The sequence below is a fragment of the Pipistrellus kuhlii genome, unplaced genomic scaffold (genome assembly GCF_014108245.1).
Source record: "Pipistrellus kuhlii isolate mPipKuh1 unplaced genomic scaffold, mPipKuh1.p scaffold_m20_p_5, whole genome shotgun sequence".
Classification (NCBI taxonomy): domain Eukaryota; kingdom Metazoa; phylum Chordata; class Mammalia; order Chiroptera; family Vespertilionidae; genus Pipistrellus; species Pipistrellus kuhlii.
Window position 1 is genome coordinate 54,204,760 of NW_023425551.1, and position 19,254 is coordinate 54,224,013.

Here is a 19,254-nt window from a genome sequence, read left to right on the forward strand (position 1 = left end):
CAATTGGAGCACCCAGGAAATAGAAAAAAGGATAAATGCGCTATGTATATAATCTCTTTTCTCTGACCTTTAATCTGAAATGGATAATATGAATGAACTTTACAAAGGAATTTTATTGATTCAATTTGCAAACATTTTAAGTATTTTGCATCTGTGTTCATAAGAAATAGTTTGTGATTTTCTTGCAATGACTTCATCTAGTTTGGTATTAGTTCAATGCTGGCCTCGTAGAATGAATTAGGAAGTTTTCCCTCTGCTTCTATTTTCTAGAAGATATAGAAAATCGGTATAAGTTTTTAGCCCTAGCTAGTTTGGCTCAGATGTTAGAGCGTTGGCCTGTGCATCAAAGGGTCCCAGGTTCAATTCTGGTCAAGGGCACATGCCCAGGTAGCTTTTGCAGGAGGCAGCCAATCAATGATTCTCTCTCATCATTGATGTTTCTATCTCTCCCTTTCTGAAATCAATAAAAATATATTTTAAAAAAGAAAACTGGTATGAGTTTTTAAATGTTTGAATTCACCAGTGAAACATTTATGTCTGGTACTTTCTTTTTGCAAAGTCATTAATTATTGACTCAATTTTTAAAATAAAAAAGGCACATTCAATATTATCTGTGCTTTAATATAGTAATTCATTTTGTTCTCTCTTCCTGTTTAATATGAACTCTATTTACTTTATGTCTAACATGTCTCATGAGATAATATCTATGCTTAGTTTCATTTATCTCCATTTGTTTCTTGTGTTCTCTACATAGCAGACTTTTTAAAAAATATATTTTATTGATTTTTCACAGAGAGGAAGAGAGAGGGATAGAGAACTAGAAACATCGATGAGAGAGAATCATCTATCAGCTGCCTCTTGCACACCCCCTACTGGGGATGTGCCCGCAACCAAGGTACATACCCTTGACCGGAATCGAACCCGGGACCTTTCAGTCTGCAGGCCGACGCTCTATCCACTGAGCCAAACCGGTCCCGGCCATAGCAGACTTATTAAAATAGCAAACACACATGGCAATCTACATCTTGAATATTAGTTCCTAATTTTCTTTCTATACCATGAGTCATTTTTTAGTAGTTCTGGGTTGAAGTGCTCCTTCCTGAATATTTGATTTGGAAAGATGATTCTTAGCATTTAGTCAGAATATCTCTTAATTGCACCCCCTTCACATTGCTAGCCATCACAGTGGCAGATTTCTTTGATGCAGTGGTGTCTCCAAGTACATTATGGGGCAAGATATCCCAGAGCTCACAGGACAGACCAAATCACACAGTTATTGAATCAATTTAAAACATTCAGTGAGAAGCAATGAAAAGAGAGATGGAATAAGTTAACACACATATTAGGCTACAGGCAGAATCAAAAGACGATACTACATGAATCCTGTCATGCAATGTTCATGTCTTTGCTGCATCAGCCTTTGGAGTTTGAGGGAGGGCTGAAGGAAACAGGTACTGTTTAAGTGGAGATACCCAAAAGCATGTATACCTAGCCACAGCTCTAACTTGCTAACATGCTGAGCAGCTGTGAATTTTATCTTATGTCTCTGGGCAGTGGAAACATCAGACCAAGATGGGTATTACCAAAGGTTTAAGGCATGAACATTTGGTGCCCTGTGAATGTTGGGTATTATTTGTTTTTCTACAGCAAAACTCAATCTTTTTGTGTAATACAAAAAACATACTTTATATTCCATTTACTTCAATAAGAGCAAATAATTCCCTTCTGGTCCCCAATCTAGGCAGAAGTAAACTTTGCTACTTTCAATTAAGTCAAGCCATGGTCCCAGTTCGATAGAAGATGTTAATTCAGCACAGAACTTTGTTGAGGCTCAGAGAAGGAACAGGTGATAAATCAGGGGCTAACATCAAGAGAAGGGATAGAAAAAGGAAAATGAAATAACAGGTCACTAGTGAGTTCATTACTAAAGTGAAACAAACAAACAAAAACAAAAAGACTAAAGTGAAAGACTAGGAAATTCTTTTCTAGAAAAAAAATGTAGTGGGAAAAGTGACTTAAAGAGGTCAAACTGAGCGAAAAGCAACAAGAAAATGGCGAAGTTACAGGTTAATACTCTGGAAGGGAAATAAAGGGACATGACCAATGCAAGTAAAAGTTTTATTCTGTAAGCATGGATTAAAAGCAAGTGACATGAGCCCAGCAGGTGTGGGTCGACCCATGAATCAGGAGGTCACAGTTTGATTCCGGGACAGGCACATGCTTGGGTTTCGTGCTCAGTCTCTAGCAGAGGGCTTGCAAGGACGCAGCAGTCAAGGATTCTGGTCACTGATGTTTCTATCCTTCTTTCCCTCTCTCTGAACTCAATTAAGAAAACACCACACAAACGTTTTTGTTTTTTTTTTAAATAAACCTAGTGACATTAAGTTCCAAACACAAATATTATATCAAAGGTTTCCTGGAAATCTAAGTTAATTAACCAAAAGTAATCTATGAGGAACTCCCCACCCCCCACCTAACACAGAATGTAAAGACTGTCAAATGAAATGGCTCAAATTAAAGGATGAAAGCAAAATCCTATCATATCTCCTTTGATATTCTCAAAATCCAAAATGGCTTCCCTCATCCTCCACCTGAAAAGATGAGAGAAGGGGCTAGGGTGCAGGTGAATGACCCACTAGGAGCCAATTTCCTCATCTGAAAAGGCAGTGAAGAGTCCATTCAGCTACACCACTGTTTTCCCAGGTCTGAAGGACCCTGAAACCCCCCTCTTCCAGCCAAATAAGAAAACACATGAGTCCTATTACATGCATGGTTAGGAAAAGAAGTAATTTTAAGATGGGGAGCTTTTATACTCATTCGTATTTCTTAGAGAGGGGCTATTATAAAGATTGAGGCCTATGTACAAGAAGAGAGAGAAATATAGTTGTTAAAGGAAATGCTCTAGCAGATAATTTTGTTAAAAAGCAACTTTAAGGTTATAATCCTATTGCAGCCTTCAAAAGATTAATAGATGGAGGGATTCAAAGAATACATTATAAAATATGAACATTTAGTCCCTAATTTTGAAAAGGAGGAATGGAAAAAAATTGGTTGTACCCTTTATTCAGTCTTTGACACTCACAGTATGGCCACTAGGTGGCTCCAGATGACTTTTAAGTAGATATTAGCTAACCGTATCCATAAAACCATCCATCATGGAACAGACAATTTTTTAAAAATATATATTTTAGGAGAAACAAAGATGGTGGCATAGGGTAGACACCCGAATGCAGCCTACCACAACAAATTTGAATTTAGAACTGAAAAACAGGGGAGGCATTGCCCTGAAGCGCTGGATGGCTAGCTGAGAGGAGGCTCTGCCATCTGGGAAGGAGAGAGAAGGCACGCTGAACCTCAGGAACTGTGAAGGCACAGAGAACTGTGTGCGCGAAAAAGCGCTGGCTTACTCCTGGCGCGGAGAGGGTGGGCGGGCTGAGTTTGCTACTGGCTTACTCTCGGCGCTCGGAGAGGGCGGACAGCTAACGCGAGGCTGGGTTTCTTGTTCAAGAGGAAAACAGAATCAGCCTATTGCTCTGATAGACGGCCCCAGACCGGGAGAGGCCAGACTGTCAGGCAGTGAGCAGAGATCTCTCGGAGGTGTGTGAAGCCAGAGGCCATCACTGCGGGACTTGGGAAGGAGCCAAAGGGAAAACAAAGTTTGTCTGCACCAACCTGAGACTCCGCCCCATCTGTGGCTGAGCTCTTTCTCAGAGGCTGGCTTTCTCTAAGGAGGGACTGGCCGGAATCCAAAGCTTGTCTGCGCCTTTACTAAAGAGGTGCGTGCGCCTGCAACCAATCTTCCAAAACTCTCTGCGAACAGGACTTTTCTAAGGCGAGACTGTCAGGGAACCAAAGATTGTCTGCGCCACCCCGAGACCCCGCAATATCCAAGCGGAGTACAGAAGCCCTCCTAGCTGAGACACTGCTGATTCTCACAGCCAATTGGCTTGGAGATCAAAGCTTCCCAGTGATACCAACAATAAGCAAGGCTTAACAACAAGACTGCACACACAGCCCACAAAGGGCTACACCAAGACTGTCCACCGCAGGTAACTGGGAAGGCTGTGCTACTCTGGCTCTACCAGAACACCTAGCACACAAAGCTATTCCATCAAATCAGGGAAACAACTAAAATGCAGACAAGAGGAAGGACACAAAGGAAGGAGATGGAGGAAAAGAAAAGATTGGACATTGAGTTCAAAACTACAGTTATAAGGTTATTCAACAATATCCTCAAAAAGGGACCTATGAGGATATGAAAAAGGATCAACTAGAAATGAAGAAAACATTGTCTGAAATAAAAAATATTACACAGAGTCCTAAAACCAGACTGGAAGATTGCAAGAATCAAGACAAAGATTTAGAACACAAAGAGCCAGAGGACACTCCTCTGCAGAAGCGAGAAGATAAGAGAATCCAGAAAGTTGAAGATAGTGTAAGAAACCTCTGGGACAATTTCAAGCGAACCAACATCAGAATTATGGGGATTCCAGAAGAAGAGAGAGAGCAAGACACCGAAAAAATACTGGAAGAAATAGTGACAGAAATATTCCCCCACCTGGGGAAAGAAATAGACTTACAAGTCCAGGAAGTTCGCAGAACCCCAAACAAAAGGAATCCAAGGAGGACCACACCAAGACACATCATAATTAAAATTCCAAGGGCAAAAGACAAAGAGAGAATATTAAAAGCAGCAAGAGCAAAGCAGGTGGTTACCTATAAAGGAGCACCCATATGATTGTCAGCTGATTTGTCAACAGAAACCATGCAGGCCAGACGGGAATGGCAAGAAATATTCAAGGTGATGAATAGCAAGAACCTACAGCCAAAAATACTCTACCCAGCAAAGCTAACACTCAGAATTGAAGACCAGATAAAGAGCTTCACTAATAAAAAAAAAGCTAAAAGAGTTCATCACTGCCAAACCAGAATTATATGAATTGCTGAAGGGGGTTATTTAGGAAAAGGAAGAAGATAAAGATAAAAATTATGAACAACAAATACGTAACTATCAACAAGTGAATCTAAAAACCAAGGGAATTAAAAAAAAATCTGATGAACAATATTAACTGGTGAATATAATAGAATCAGAGGTATGGAAGGGGAGTGGACTGACGATTCTCAGGGAAAAGGGGAGTGGGGGTGCGGGAAGAGACTGAACAAAAACTGTGCACCTATGGATGAGGACAATGGGGGATGGGGAAAGGACAGAGGGTGGGATGGGAACCTGGTGGAGGGGAGCAATTGAGGGGGGAAAGAGGATCACATTTGTAATAATCTGAACAATAAAGATTTATTAAAAAAATATATATATTTTATTGATTTTTAAGAAATATATATTTTATTGATTTTTAACAGAGAGAAAGGGAGAGAGATAGAGAGCTAGAAACGTCAATGAGAGAGAAACATCAACCAGCTGCCTCTTGCACACACCCTACTGGGGATGTGCCCACAATCAAAGTACATGCCCTTGACCGGAATAGAACCTGGGACCTTTCAGTCTGCAGACCGACACTCTACCACTGAGCCAAACCGGCTTCGGCTATTTTATTGATTTTTTACAGAGAGGAAGAGAGAGGGATAGAGAGTTAGAGACATCGATGAGAGAGAATCATCGATCAGCTGCCTCTTGCACACACCCCACTGGGGATGTGCCCGCAACCAAGGTACATGCCCCTGACTGGAATCGAACCAGGGACCCTTCAGTTTGCAGGCCAAGGCTCTATCCACTGAGCCAAACTGGTTTCAGCGGAACAGCAAATTTGTTATTATCTTAAGTCAGCATTGATGGGAAAACCTTATAAAGACAGCTGAGGTTATTTTCAGATTATGATCACCTGTCAACAACATAATCCTTAAAAAATTACAAAGATGGGACAAGACCTGAAACCAGAGCCTCAAGGACCTTTGACAGTGATTTGCTAAATATATTCTTACAACTTTACTTTCCTCATTTTAACCATTTTTTTCCTATCAGTGACATACATTTTGATGTTATTATTTGGTACAAAAATCGGTATTTTGTCTTCTTTATGCTTTGTAACATTTTTCATTGTATAGAGAGATTTCACCCTTAGAGTTGAAGGTTACAAGAAGTGGGAACAGCCGAAACTGGTTTGGCTCAGTGGATAGAGCGTCAGTCTGTGGACTGAAGGGTCCCAGGTTCGATTCCAGTCAAGGGCATGTACCTTGGTTGCAGGCACATCCCCGTTAGGGGGTGTGCAGGAGGCAGCTGATTGATGTTTCTCTCTCATCGGTGTTTCTAGCTATCTATCCCTCTCCCTTCCTCTCTGTGAGAAATCAATAAAATATATTAAAAAAAAAAAAAAGAAGTGGGAACAAAACTTTGCAATGAGAAATTACAAAACCAATTCACTCACGTACTTTTACTGCCTGAACCCAAAGCCCCTCAGACTGGTTCCTCCAGGGCTAGACAAAGAAAATGAAAGCAGCTCTAGCTGGTTTGGCTCAGTGGAGAGAGCATCGGCCTGCAGACTGAAGGGTCCCAGTCAAGGGCACATGTTCAGGTTGTGGGCTCAATCCCCAGTAGGGGACATGCAGGAGGCAGCTGACCCATGATTCTTTCTCATCAATGATGTTTCTATCTCTCTCTCCCTCTTCCTTCCTCTCTGAAATCAATAAAAACATATTTAAAAACAACGACACAAATGTATTTTTTTTTTTTAAAGAAAAGAAAACGAAAGCCTATGATCCACTGGAAGTCTTTTTGATAGAAGAGTTTTAATAACTTGCATTCAGTCACAGAGCTAGAAAATGTTGGAGCCAGAATCAAAACCATGCCCACCTCCCACTCATCAGAGCCAAATTAGGAAGCCTTGGAGATAACAGAGGGGCAAAACTGATTCATCTTGGCAGATTCTGCTAACTTCTAAAAACCTTTTCGTTTTGAAGCTGGCATGCGATCAGCAAGTAAAACTCAAGGCTTGCCAATTGTAGGAAACTTAATATGGGGTCTCTGCATAAGACTAGGACCCCAGATAACTATACTTCCAAGATGAAACTAAAACAGAATTAAATGTTGCCATTCAGATGAAAATGTCAAAGAATGTAGTCTTGACTTTGCCTTTTTCAATTATGTCTTGACCTAATAATTAATTACTACAAACCAGTCTTGTGACTAACTCATTCTACATGCAAGAGTCTGAAATTTTCCAAGCGATAATGTGAAGTGGCCTTGAATACATCTTTGAGAGAATGGCTCAAGCAAAAAATTATCATCTTATAAAAAGATGACATTATCTCCCTACCTAATGCCAATTTAAAAAAATTAACCCCAGGTGGTACAAGGGTTTAAATGTTAAAATAGAAACTTTAGCATTCTTAGTAGAAAGTATAGTGGATATTTTTATATCTCTAGGCAGGAAAGGATTTTTTGAAAATATATCTTATTGATTTTTTTACAGAGAGGAAGGGAGAAGGAGAGAGTTAGAAACATCGATGAGAAACATTCATCAGCTGCCTCCTTCACACCCCCTACTGGTGATGTGCCCTCAACCAAGGTACATGTCTTTGACTGGAATCAAACTTGGGACCCTTGAGTTCAAAGGCTGATGCTCTATCCACTGAGCCAAACCGGTTAGAGCAGGAAAGGATTTCTTTATTTTCTTTTTCTTTCTTTCTTTCTTTCTTTCTTTCTTTCTTTCTTTCTTTCTTTCTTTCTTTCTTTTCTTTCTTTCTTTCTTTCTTTCTTTCTTTCTTTCTTTCTTTCTTTCTTTCTTTCTTTCTTTTCTTTTTAACAATTTTATTAAGTCTGAATATGCCAGTGGTCTTTTTTAAAAAAATATATTTTATTGATTTTTTACAGAGAGGAAGGGAGAGGTGAGAGATAGAGAGCTAGAAACATTGATTAGAGAGAGACATCCACCAGCTGCCTTTTGCACACCCCACTCCAGGGATGTGCCCGCAACCAATATACATGCCCTTGACCAGAATTGAACCTGGGACCTTTCAGTCCGCAGACCGATGCTCTATCCACTGAGCCAAACCAGTTTTGGCAGGAAAGGATTTCTTAAGCAAGACACTTACTATAAAGATTGATGAATTTGCTGAAACCGGTCTGGCTCAGTGGATAGAGCGTCCACTTGCGGACTGAAGGGTCCTGGGTTCGATTCCGGTCAAGGGCATGTACCTTGGTTGTGGGCACATCCCCAGTAGGGGGTGTGCAGGAGGCAGCTGATGGATGTTTCTCTCTCGTTGATGTTTCTAACTCTCTATCCTTCTCTCTTCCTCTCTGTAAAAAAATCAATAAGACATATTTTTTAAAAAGATTGATGAATTTGACTACATTAAAATTAAAAATTTTATTCATCAAAAGACAAACTGAGAAGACAATTTAAACTAGAAGATATTGAGAATACACACAACTCTCAAAGGATTAGTAAGAGATTGAAGAATACATTAAAGAAAATACTTTCACATATTTATATCCTCAATACTTGTGTTTTTACAATGCGCATTCATTATTACGTGATTTTTATTTATTTATTTTTATCATTTTTCTAAATCTTCACACGAGAATACTTTTTCCATTGATTGATTGAGAGAGAGAGAGAGAGAGAGAGAGAGAGAGATCTTACTAGAGATTGAGCCTGACACCTGGCATGTGCTCTGACCTGGAATCCAACCAGTGATCTACCTCTTGGGACAACACTCAGCCAACTGCGCCACATTTGTGTTGATTTTTAAAATTAAATTGAAGAAGTAAAAACACCCACTAAAGTTAGATTCAACTCCTTCTCTTATACAAATTATCTATGGTTAACTGTTGATACCTAGATAATGTGGATGAGGGAATTTAGTATACTAATACTATCTCCCTTATACAAATGATCAAAAATTTCCATTAAAATGATTAAAAACAACAACAACAACAGCACAAAGCTAGTCGTAAGAACAAAACAGTGGGTACAGCAGCTGCTATCTATTCTAAAACAACTGCCAAATAATATTTCTAGAGATGCATTAGAAAAAGTATACAAACATGCATGAAATGGTATAGACCAGCTTCTGGCGAATGATATCCTGTGGAGAGAGAAAGGAAAGATATTCGAGTGATATCTATTTTAAAGAAGAGAGAAGTGAGGCAGTGTGGGAAAATGTTAACATATTGCAGGGGTGTTGTTCATGGGTGTTTGTTATATAACTTTTTGAATGTGTGAAATCTTTTATAATTTAAAGTTTTACCCAAAATTAAAAACATCGGTAAGAAATGTACATCCATATTAGCTGTTTTCGGATTTTGGAAATAAATGGGATTTGTCTATACTTGCTACGTATTCTATAAGGAACAGCTTTGACTTTTATATTTTAAAACGCGAAACACTTGCTTGAATGATTTAGAAGTAGTAACTAACCAATCAGAAGAGAGCAGGAAGCAGAAGAGAGAAAGAAGTAGATTCAATGAGCCTGCCCTCAGCCTGATTTACCTGCCAACCTCTGGAAGGTGGCTCAGAAACCTTAATCTGGGCACTGAAAGTGATTTCCAGTCAACGTAGTCTCCAATGCAAACCACACTGTTCGCCAACTCTGGCAGGAGCCGTGGAGGCCAGGTGATGCCTGACTTGTACAGATGCCCGCTGAGACCCAGCTGGAGCTAAACAAAGACTAATTCAAGGTCCCAAAGGAAGTCCTGGTGATTGACTCCAGGGCAGGAAGCGCCCTACAGAGCCTGCAGGGCCTGGGCCCAGTGCCAATTGGGCTGGGGATGGGATGGGGGTGGGGGGTAATGCCCGGAGGGGCGGGGCTGCACGGAGACCCTATAAGGGGCACAGGCTCCGCGTGTGATTGGTTCTGGGAGAGCCACTGGACCTGGCCCTGGAGCTGCAGGTCCCAGCATGGTGGACCAGCCAGGGGCCGTGGTCCAGGAGGACGCATGGATGTCCGCCCAGGACCTGGACCGGCTGCTGAAGATGCCGCTCCCACTACCACGGGTTCGCACGCGGCCCTGGTGGTTTCCTGAGCAGGATCTGAGAGACCCTTTGGTGTTTTACCTGGAGGCTTGTCTGGCCGAACCCATCTTCGGTGAGCGAGCCAGGTGTGCAGGTGGCCTCGTCCCCTCCAGCCTGGGAGAGGCCGGGCACCTCCCTACAGCCCTTCCCAAACTCCAGGGCCACCTTTATTTTTTTTTTAATATATATATTTTATTGATTTTTACAGAGAGGAAGGAAGAGGGATAGTTAGAAACAACCAACGAGAGAGAAACATCGATCAGCTGCCTCCTCCCTCCCTCCCCCTTCTTCTCCCCCCCCCCCCCTCCCCAGGGATGTGCCTGCAACCAAGGTACATACCCTTGACCGGAATAGAACCTGGGACCTTTCAGTCCTCAGGTCGACGCTCTATCCACTGAGCCAAACCGGTTTCGGCCAAATCTGCATCCTCTACCTTCAACCATGCCACCTCTCAATCTCTCTCTTCCTGTTTAGGCAAAAACGGAGCCATGATTCCGGAAATAGAGTGGATGAACCAGGTCCTGCTGATTGTGGATACCTTGAGCTCCGGGAGCGTAATGGAAATCACCGTTTTCGGGCAGCCCCGGGCGCAGAACAGGGTGAAAAGCGTGCTCCTGAGCCTGGCAGGACGACACCGGGAAAACCGCACCCGAGGTGAGGCTCTGAACCTGCCTGGGGAGGGGGCCCAGGTGAACCGCCTGGCCGCACCTGCCTCCTTCCAGCCTCTCCTACCTTCCCCATAAACTCCATCAGGCTGCAGGCAGCCCCTGGGCGTGCCTTTTTGCAAGTCCCAGTAGGACCTTGGGGCAGTAAGCTGAGATCTGGCACATTCAGGCCCATCACTGCCCGTGTCAGCCTCAGTGTGATTATACAACTATTTCCAGACCCAAGTTCAGAACCTCCCCCCAGAGAAATGGTGTTGCCAGCACCCCTCCCCCTACTCCCCTCCCCCCTGCCCGCAATGACGGAGTCATTTGAAACAGCGAGCATTTTTGTTTATCCAGATGAGAAGATGAAACAACTTGAGAAGTTCTTGAAGGCATATGGGTCACCCCCTCCGACTCCCAAGTCTCCCCCTCTGACTCCCCAGGCTCCCCGGTCTCCTGTGGCCTGATATTGGCAGGAGCATGATGAGACCCACCTGCTCCTGCTCCTGAAGTTCAGAAAGAAGCAAGTGTCCTTACATCTCAGCTTCTTTCTTCCTTTTGCTGGATGGATGGTGGTTTATTCTGATGTAGATGTGAGTGCTGTGTAATAAAATGATCTTCCTTGTTGTCCACTGGCATAACAATCTTTGCTCACTTAAAATTAAGCAAATTTACAAATGATTGGCAGTTCATGCATCTCTTTGTGTGTGTGTGTGTGTGTGTGTGTGTGTGTAGCAGAACCTCAAAGAATTGAGATAATGCTCCAGAGGAGGGAGGTTTCTCATCTATTTTTATGCATTGTAATCGAAGGAGGTGACTAGGTGAGTTACATGAAATCCATTGGTGATAGATGAGAGAGGAGGGAGAAAGCAAAGGGGAAACCTTTGGGATTGGATAAAAAGTAAAATGATAGACACTTAAGTGGGTGGAGGAATAATTAACATGATAACAATGAAGAAATTTGTGATATCTGTCCAGGAGCCCAGACGTGTTAGGTTGTGCCCAAAGGGGTCCGGAAAAAGGAGAGTTACAAGTTACTGGGACATTTCAAGGATATGTTAATTATAGATGCAAAAAGACAGATAGGCTCAGTTAAGGTAAAGGTTGACCTTGTCAGTGAAGATACCAGCCTAGGAGGTGACCACTGAGCATTACTGCTTTTAGTTAAAGTTTAATTTCAGACCATCCTTTGTGGTTACTTTAGGTCTCTGAGTTTTCAAGACAGCCCTGCAGGCCTCCCCTGAGCTTATCCAGCTATCGTGTGGCCCATTTTGTCCACACATTTCCCTTTTGGTCATAAATCAAACCAAAGAATTCATGCATGTTTTTTAAAAATATATATATTTTATTAATTTTTTACAGAAAGGAAGGGAGGAGAGTTAGAAACATCGATGAGAGAGAATCATCGATCAGCTGCCTCCTGCACACCCCCCACTGGGGATGTGCCCGAAACCAAGGTACATGCCCTTGACTGGAATCGAACCTGGGACCCTTCAGTCCTCACGCTGAGGCTCTATCCACTGAGCTAAACCGGTTAGGTCCATGCATGTCTTGATGTTCAGGATAGATATAAGGCCTGAAAAGTGGTTGTTTTTGTTTATTTGTGGGTGTTTTTTTTGGTCTGTTTATTCGTTTCTACCATTTTGAAACTACTATCTTATGATTTTTATGGTGTCAGTCAGGCCTTCATGCACAGGAAGTAGAGATGTAGGGACAATATGCTTTGGACTTTTGTTTTGCAGCATTTGTTCTCAAACTTGAACATGTGTGTAATCACCTTGAGAGCTTACTAAAAGTTTAATGCTCCTCAAGTGATTCTGATTCAGTCCATTGGGCCCATGAATTTGCATTTCTAACAAGCTCCTCAGTAATTCCAATGGGCAATTCTCCTTCAAGGCTCTTAGAAGCTGTTGTGCGTTTCCTTCTGGAGGGGTGCTTCCCTCTCCGCACACGGGCGGGTGTTCTAACAGGAAAGCTAAGGCCATCAGCGTTCATCCTGCTGGGATTCACCGGAGAACTGTGATCCCGGGCACTTTGTCTCACAGAAGGTGTTCTGTCCCCAAGCTGGCTGGCTCTGCACCCCTTCTCAACCCCGGCTTGCAAAGGTGTCCTGAACCAGGGGATTTTTCTATTACCAGTGAAATAGTTATGACTAAATTGTGCAAAACAGACTTAAAACTGTGCTGTCTCCACTTTCAGGAAGCAGACTTCTTTGGGGGGGAGGGAGGGAGTGGCCAAGAGCTCTGTGGCTTCAGACGCAAAGTTTGAGTTGATTTAACTCATGCACTTTCTTTACCCCTTAGGAGTAAACGATTTTAGCTGTTTGCAAGGGTTTTTAAACACACACGTGTATTTTAAAATATGTCTGTGATTACAAGTGATGACCATCATATTCCTAGTTTGCTTCTCAGTTTTGGTCCATTAGAACTAATATTTTCTACCCCTTCTCAATTTTTTTTTGCACGAGAGAAATTGTTATAGGTAGTTCAACCAATTATTTTCTGTGTGATTTCCCCTCATCCTTACTTAAAAATGTTTTGTTTTTAGAGGGAGAGGGGGAGAGAGAAACATCATTGATCAGCTGCCTCCTTCACGCCCCCTACTGGGTATCACGCCTGCAACCCAGACCTAGAATCCAGCTTGTGACTCTTGGTGCATAGGCCGATGCTTGGCCACTGAACCACACTATTGGGGGCCTCAGCCTAACTTTAAGCTTAGGAACTCCTGCTTTCTCTTATTCTGTAGAATTATTTATTTTAGGGAGAGAGGGGAGAGGGGCAGGGAGAAATCCACAACCTGGTATGTGCCCTGACCGATAATCCAACCTGCCACCTTCTGGGACCATGTGCCAACCAGCAGAGCCTCACCAGCCAGTGTATTCTGTAGAAATCTGATAAATATTCCTGCAGGTGTTCCTGTTGGGATTTCTCAAAACCCTCGAACATTTTGGACTGGTATTTGCAGGAAGAGGGTTATGCTTAAAATTTATTCCAATTTCCCCCAGATTAATAAAAATTAAATTATAAATGACCCTGTACTTCTTACCTCCCACTACCTCCAAATATGAGTGTATTTGGAGACAGGGCCTTTAAAGAGTTAGTAAAAGTAAAATAAGGGTATAGGGGAGGGCCTTTTCTCAATATGACAGGTGTCTTTGTAAGAGGAAGAATATGGACACAAGATAGGTTGAGCACAGAGGAAAGACCATGTGAAGACAGCAAGAGGGCAGCCATCTGAAGACTAAGAAGGGAGTCTTCAGAAGAAACCAAACCTGGAAATACCTTAATCTTGGATTTCTAGTCTCCAGAACTTTGAGAACAATGAATGTTGCTTAAGCCACCCAGTCTGTTTTTTTTTTTTTCCCCCCTCCCTTCCCCTTTCTCTAAAGTCAATAAAAACATATCCTCAGGTGAGGACTAAAACAAAAACCCCTGATTATACAGGTGCTTCAGAAGGAGTCGGGAATATTTTAAGCAAGGTTTTCCTAGGTGTCTAGAGAAAAATTCTGATGAAGGTAAATAGTGCAGATGTCTATTAACTAAATTGGAGGTATGAACGGAAGTACAGAGGCAGACATAAAAGCCAGCCTGTCTCACACTCCACAGTTAAATCCTCAAGGTTTTCCAGAGACTCCACAAACAACTGGAGTTGTACTGTCCACACTAAATTTTTCTGCCAACCAGTTTACCTAGTCCCCCCATGTGCACTATTCACTGTTCTCAGCTGTCTGCAGTTTTTGATTCTTATTTACAATTCTTTTGCTTTTTGGATGATTCTTCAGGATTAGGTCTAGGTTATGCATATTTTGGCAAAAAATACTAGATAAATCATATTGTGTTCTCAGCACATCCCATTAAGAGGCACGGGTTTTTTTGTGTTTTTTGGTCCCACTGTTAGTCATATTTTAAAGGGCCCTGTTTTGATTAAAAGTATGGAGTTGAGAAATTCTGGTGAGGGGGAAATCCAGAGTCAACCTGGCTTAAATGTTGTTTAAAGAATAAAAGGATCACTAAAGTGTACCTTAATGAAACAATATTTTTGGAGTTCCTCTATGCCTTTTTCCTCAACCATTTTTCTATTTTAATAAGTTGCTTCATCTGGGAGGAAAAATGAGCAAGAATGTTGGTGTAGGCTTGCCCTTCTATAAAGTGAACATGGTTAAAATATTGGGGTAGATAATGAAAAAAAAAACTTTTAATTGACACATGTAGACAAAATAGATTGGTGACACTGAGTTTGGTTAAGTATAGTGAAATAGCTTTCATACCATGTAGTGGGAAAATAAATTGGTATGGCCATGTTGTAGAGCAGTTTGGCAGTATAAAATTTTAAAGGTGCTCATTCTTATGAAGTGCTGGCAATTCCACTTCTTAGAAAGGCTCCCATAGACACAGTGTGTGGCAGAAGTAGGCCCTAGTGGAAAATAATAATGCAAGAATAAACGGTTTTAGGTGCTCACAATTCTAAACCTACTTTTGCCACACCCCAACATGGACACAAAGGAGAAATTCAACACAACAGTTTATGACTGAGAAATTTGGGGAACTAATCAACCAGCAGTAAGGGAAAGGTTCGAATGTATTCATACTGAGGAAAATCAAGTTACCAGAAGAAAAAAGTTATGTGCAATTATGTAAAAGTACAAATCAAACAGTTAAAAGTGATTTCTTATAAAGGCAGATAAGGAGGAGTATAAGATAGGGACTTTGGCCCTAACTGGTTTGGCTCAGTGGATAGAACTTGGGCCTGAGGACTGAAGGGTCCCAGGTCTGATACAGTTGGGGGAAGAGAGAGCATGTACCTTGGTTTCGGGCACATCCCCAGTAGGGGTTTGTAGGAGGAAGCTAATCAATGTTTCTCTCTCATTGACTTTTCTAACTCTCTATCCCTCTTCCCTTCCTCACTGTAAAAAAATAAATAAAATATTATAAAAAATAAAGATAGGGACTTTGATCAGTAATCTTATAAAGGAGAGAATCTGCAATTCTGGTCATGTGGGGACTACTTAAAGGGGGGGCGGGGATCAAAATTGAGTCTTGTTATACTCTGTAGCCTCAATTGAAACTTTGAGTCTACATTGAATTTGAGTTTTGAATAGAAGTACCTAGGATTGAGCTTTCGCAGCCACGTGTGCCTGCCCATCTCGCCCAGCTGGTTCTCGAGCTCGCCCCCTCCCCACCCGCAGACCTGTCCGAGCTCAAGAGCTGCGGTCCCGAGTACGCCTCCTTTCTCGCGGTTATGGGCTCCTTGGCCGCCGTGATCTTCAGCGCCTTGGGTGCTGCCTATGGTCCCACCAAGAGTGGCACCGGCATTACGGCCATGTCTGTCATGCGACCAGAGCTGACAATGAAGTCCATCATCCCAGCGGTCATGGCTGACAGCATTGCCCTCTATGGCCTGGTGGTGGCAGTCCTTATTGTCAACTCCCTGAATGAAGGCATAAGTCTCTACAGGAGTTCCCTCCAACTGGGAGCTGGACTGAGTGTGGGCCTCGGTGGGCTGGCAGCTGGCTTTGCCATTGGCATTGTGGGTGACGCCGGAGTGCAGAAACTGCCCAGCAGCCCTGACTATTCGTGGGCATGATCTTGATCCTCATTTTCGCAGAGGTGCTGGGTCTCTATGGTCTCATCGTCACCCTCATCCTCTCCACAGAGTAGCTCCTCTCTAAGCCCACAAGCCACAGGATATGATGTAAAGATCACCCCCTCCTCATTGGGGGTTACAGGTTTGAATGTTTTTACATTAACATCACTCCAATTTTAAATAGTTTATTTTATAATAAGAACAAAGATAAAATGTATTTACAATAGGTTATTAACTATTTTTAGAAGAGGCAAGAAAATCCTAGGTACTTTTTTTAAAAAAAATAAATCTTTATTGTTCAGATGATTACAAATGTGATCCTCTTCCCCCCCTCAATTGCTCCCCTTCACCAGGTTCCTACCCCACCCTCTGTCCTTTCCCCATCCCCCATTGTCCTCATCCATAGGTGCACAGTTTTTGTTCAGTCTCTTCCCCACCCCCACTCCCCTTTTCCCTGAGAATCGTCAGTCCACTCCCCTTCCATACCTCTGATTCTATTATATTCACCAGTTAATATTGCTCATCAGATTTTTAAATTCCCTTGGTTTTTAGATTCACTTCCTAGGTACTTTTTTTTCACATTTTATTGGACATGGCTCTGGGCCTGGTAGGCCCAGCTCATGGCCCCGCAGCTAGAGGACAGTGGTTCCATACAAAAAAAAAAATAAAAAAAAAAAAATCTCAGGGCACACAGTAACCCCTCAAAGCAACACTCTAAAGATTATTATAGTCGAAACCGGTTTGGCTCAGTGGATAGAGCATCGGCCTGTGGACTGAAGGGTCCCAGGTTCGATTCAGGTCAAGGGCATATACCTTGGTTGTGGGCACATCCCCAGTAGAGGGTGTCATTCCAGAATGAACAGCCTGATATACATGCACCAGGCAGCTGTCCTCCTTACTCCCACTGTAAATGCACAGTGTTTTAGTCTCCATCGTCTGTTGCCCCACCCGCCCTGTACCATGGACATCTGGGCCCACTCATCATCACCCATCCAGGTCCCCCACTCAGTGAGGATGGTGGCTTCTAGCCACCCCACCCATTTACCTGCCCTAGAGTGCTGTGTATAGGGATCAATTCGAGTTGTCATTTTCACTAGATGTTTATTTATAAAGATTTGACCTGTTTGTATGTCTGTGGAGCAGCCCTGCAGTCTCTGACCTATAATAATCTTTTTTTTTTTAATTAAATATATTTTATTGATTTTTTACAGAGAGGAAGAGAGAGGGATAGAAATTTAGAAACATCGATGAGAGAGAATCATTGATTAGATGCCTCTTGCACACCCCCTACTGGGGATGTGCCCGCAACCAAGGTACTGTACATGCCCTTGACCTGAATTGAACCTGGGACCCTCAGTCCACAGGCCGACGCTTTGTCCACTGAGCCAAACCGGTTTCGGCTATAATAATCTTTAGAGTGTTGCTTTGTGGGGTTACTGTGTGCCCTGAGATTTTTTATTTTTTTTGTATGGAACCACTGTCCTCTAGCTGGGGGCCATGAGCTGAGCCTACCAGAACCAGAGCCATGTCTGATAAAATGTGGGGGGAAAAAGTACCTAGGATTTTCTTGCCTCTTCTAAAAATAGTTAATAACCTATTGTAAATACATTTTATCTTTGTTCTTATTATAAAATAAACTATTTAAAATTGGAGTGATGTTAATGTAAAAACATTCAAACCTGTAAAGAACTTTTGTGTTTGAGCCAAACTGTCCACAATTGCAGGGAAGCAGTAACTCAATGGGTTGGGATAATGCTCCAGAGAATGGAGTTTTTTGTTTTTTTAAAAAAATCTATTTTTATACATCAAGGAAGGGACATAGGTGGGTTATGTGAAATCCAATGGTGATAGATTAGAGGTGGGAGAAAGAAAGCAGGGGGGGGAACCTCTGGGATTGCATAAAAAGTGAAATGATAGACACTCACTTAGGTGGATACAGGAATAATTAACATGATAATGAAGGAATTTATTGTATCTGCCCCAGGGCCCAGGGCCATTAGGTTGTACCTCTAGAGGTCTGGAAAAAGGAAAGTTACAAGTTACCCAGACATTTCAAGGATACTAGTATGTTATTATAGATGCAAAAAGATAAGTTCAGTTAAGGTAAAGGTTGATCTTGTCAGTGAAGATACTGGCCTAGGACCGTGGTTGGCAAACTGCGGCTCTCGAGCCACACTCGGCTCTTTGGCCTCTAGAGCGTGGCTCTGCCACAAAATACCACGGCCTGGGCGAGTCTATTTTAAGCTAGAAGAAGTTTAAACAATTTGGTTCTCAAAAGAAATTTCAATCGTTGTACTGTTGATATTTGACTCTGTTGACTAATCAGTTTGCTGACCACTGGCCTAGCACATTAACTACCCACCGTAAGTGCTTTTAAAGTTTAATTTCAGATCATCCTTTGTGAAGTTTGCAAGACAGCCGTGCAGGCCTTCCCTGAGCTTGTCAGGTTAGCGTGTGGCCCCTTTCATCCAGTGACCAATATTAGTGGTAACCAAAGGCCTGTGACAGGCATACCACTGCCCTGATCTTTAAAGTGAAGTTCTCTTTAAAATTTTTCTTTTTAATCCTCATCTGAGGATATTTTTCCATTGATTTTTGTTTTTAGAGAGTGTGGAAGGAGGGGGAGAAACAGAAAGAGAGAGACATATCAATTGGTTGCCTCCCACATGCACCCTGACCAAGGCCAGAAATCCTGAGTAAGTGGAATTGAACCCCGGACCTGTTAGTTCGAAGGCCTAAGCTCTATGCACTGAGCCAAACTGGGGCTCAAATTTTTAGGGCCTTAAATTTTTTTTTGTGTCTTAATTTTTAAGATGTTTTTACTTTAGAGAGGAAGGACACGGGAGAAAAACATCTATGATAGAGAAATATCAATTGGCTGTCTCCTGCATGCCCCCTACTGGAGCCCTGGAGCCCCAAACCCAGGCTTGTGCCCTGACGGAATCCAATGAAACTGACCTCAGTCGGTGCATGGGAGGATAATCAGTCCCCTGAGCACATCAGCGGGCCCCTTGATTTTTCAAAAATGAAAGCTTTCCTAACACTGAGATTGGTGT

General features: G+C 42.4%; 2 protein-coding genes across 2 annotated transcripts; both read left to right on the forward strand.

The window, feature by feature from the left end:
- The first annotated feature begins 9,796 nt into the window (after positions 1-9,796).
- LOC118705150 (oocyte expressed protein) lies at positions 9,797-11,131 on the forward strand. The gene is made up of 3 exons (XM_036413503.2): positions 9,797-10,041; positions 10,443-10,622; positions 10,973-11,131. Exons 1-3 carry the CDS (start codon positions 9,855-9,857, stop codon positions 11,080-11,082), a joined length of 477 nt encoding a protein of 158 aa, XP_036269396.1. The 5' UTR covers positions 9,797-9,854; the 3' UTR covers positions 11,083-11,131.
- A 4,642-nt stretch (positions 11,132-15,773) lies between these two features.
- LOC118705151 (V-type proton ATPase 16 kDa proteolipid subunit-like) lies at positions 15,774-17,070 on the forward strand. The gene is given in 3 exon segments (XM_036413504.2): positions 15,774-16,153; positions 16,156-16,324; positions 17,044-17,070. Coding segments are annotated over 2 exon segments (417 nt in total). The 5' UTR covers positions 15,774-15,853; the 3' UTR covers positions 16,273-16,324; positions 17,044-17,070.
- Positions 17,071-19,254: the final 2,184 nt, after the last annotated feature.

Coding starts and splice junctions, on each gene's coding strand:
- LOC118705150 (XM_036413503.2), top strand. CDS start 9,855: ATGGTGGACCAGCCAGGGGCCGTGGTCCAGGAGGACGCATGGATGTCC. Junction 10,042..10,442: donor TCTGGCCGAACCCATCTTCG/GTGAGCGAGCCA, acceptor CTTCCTGTTTAG/GCAAAAACGGAGCCATGATT. Junction 10,623..10,972: donor CCGGGAAAACCGCACCCGAG/GTGAGGCTCTGA, acceptor TTGTTTATCCAG/ATGAGAAGATGAAACAACTT.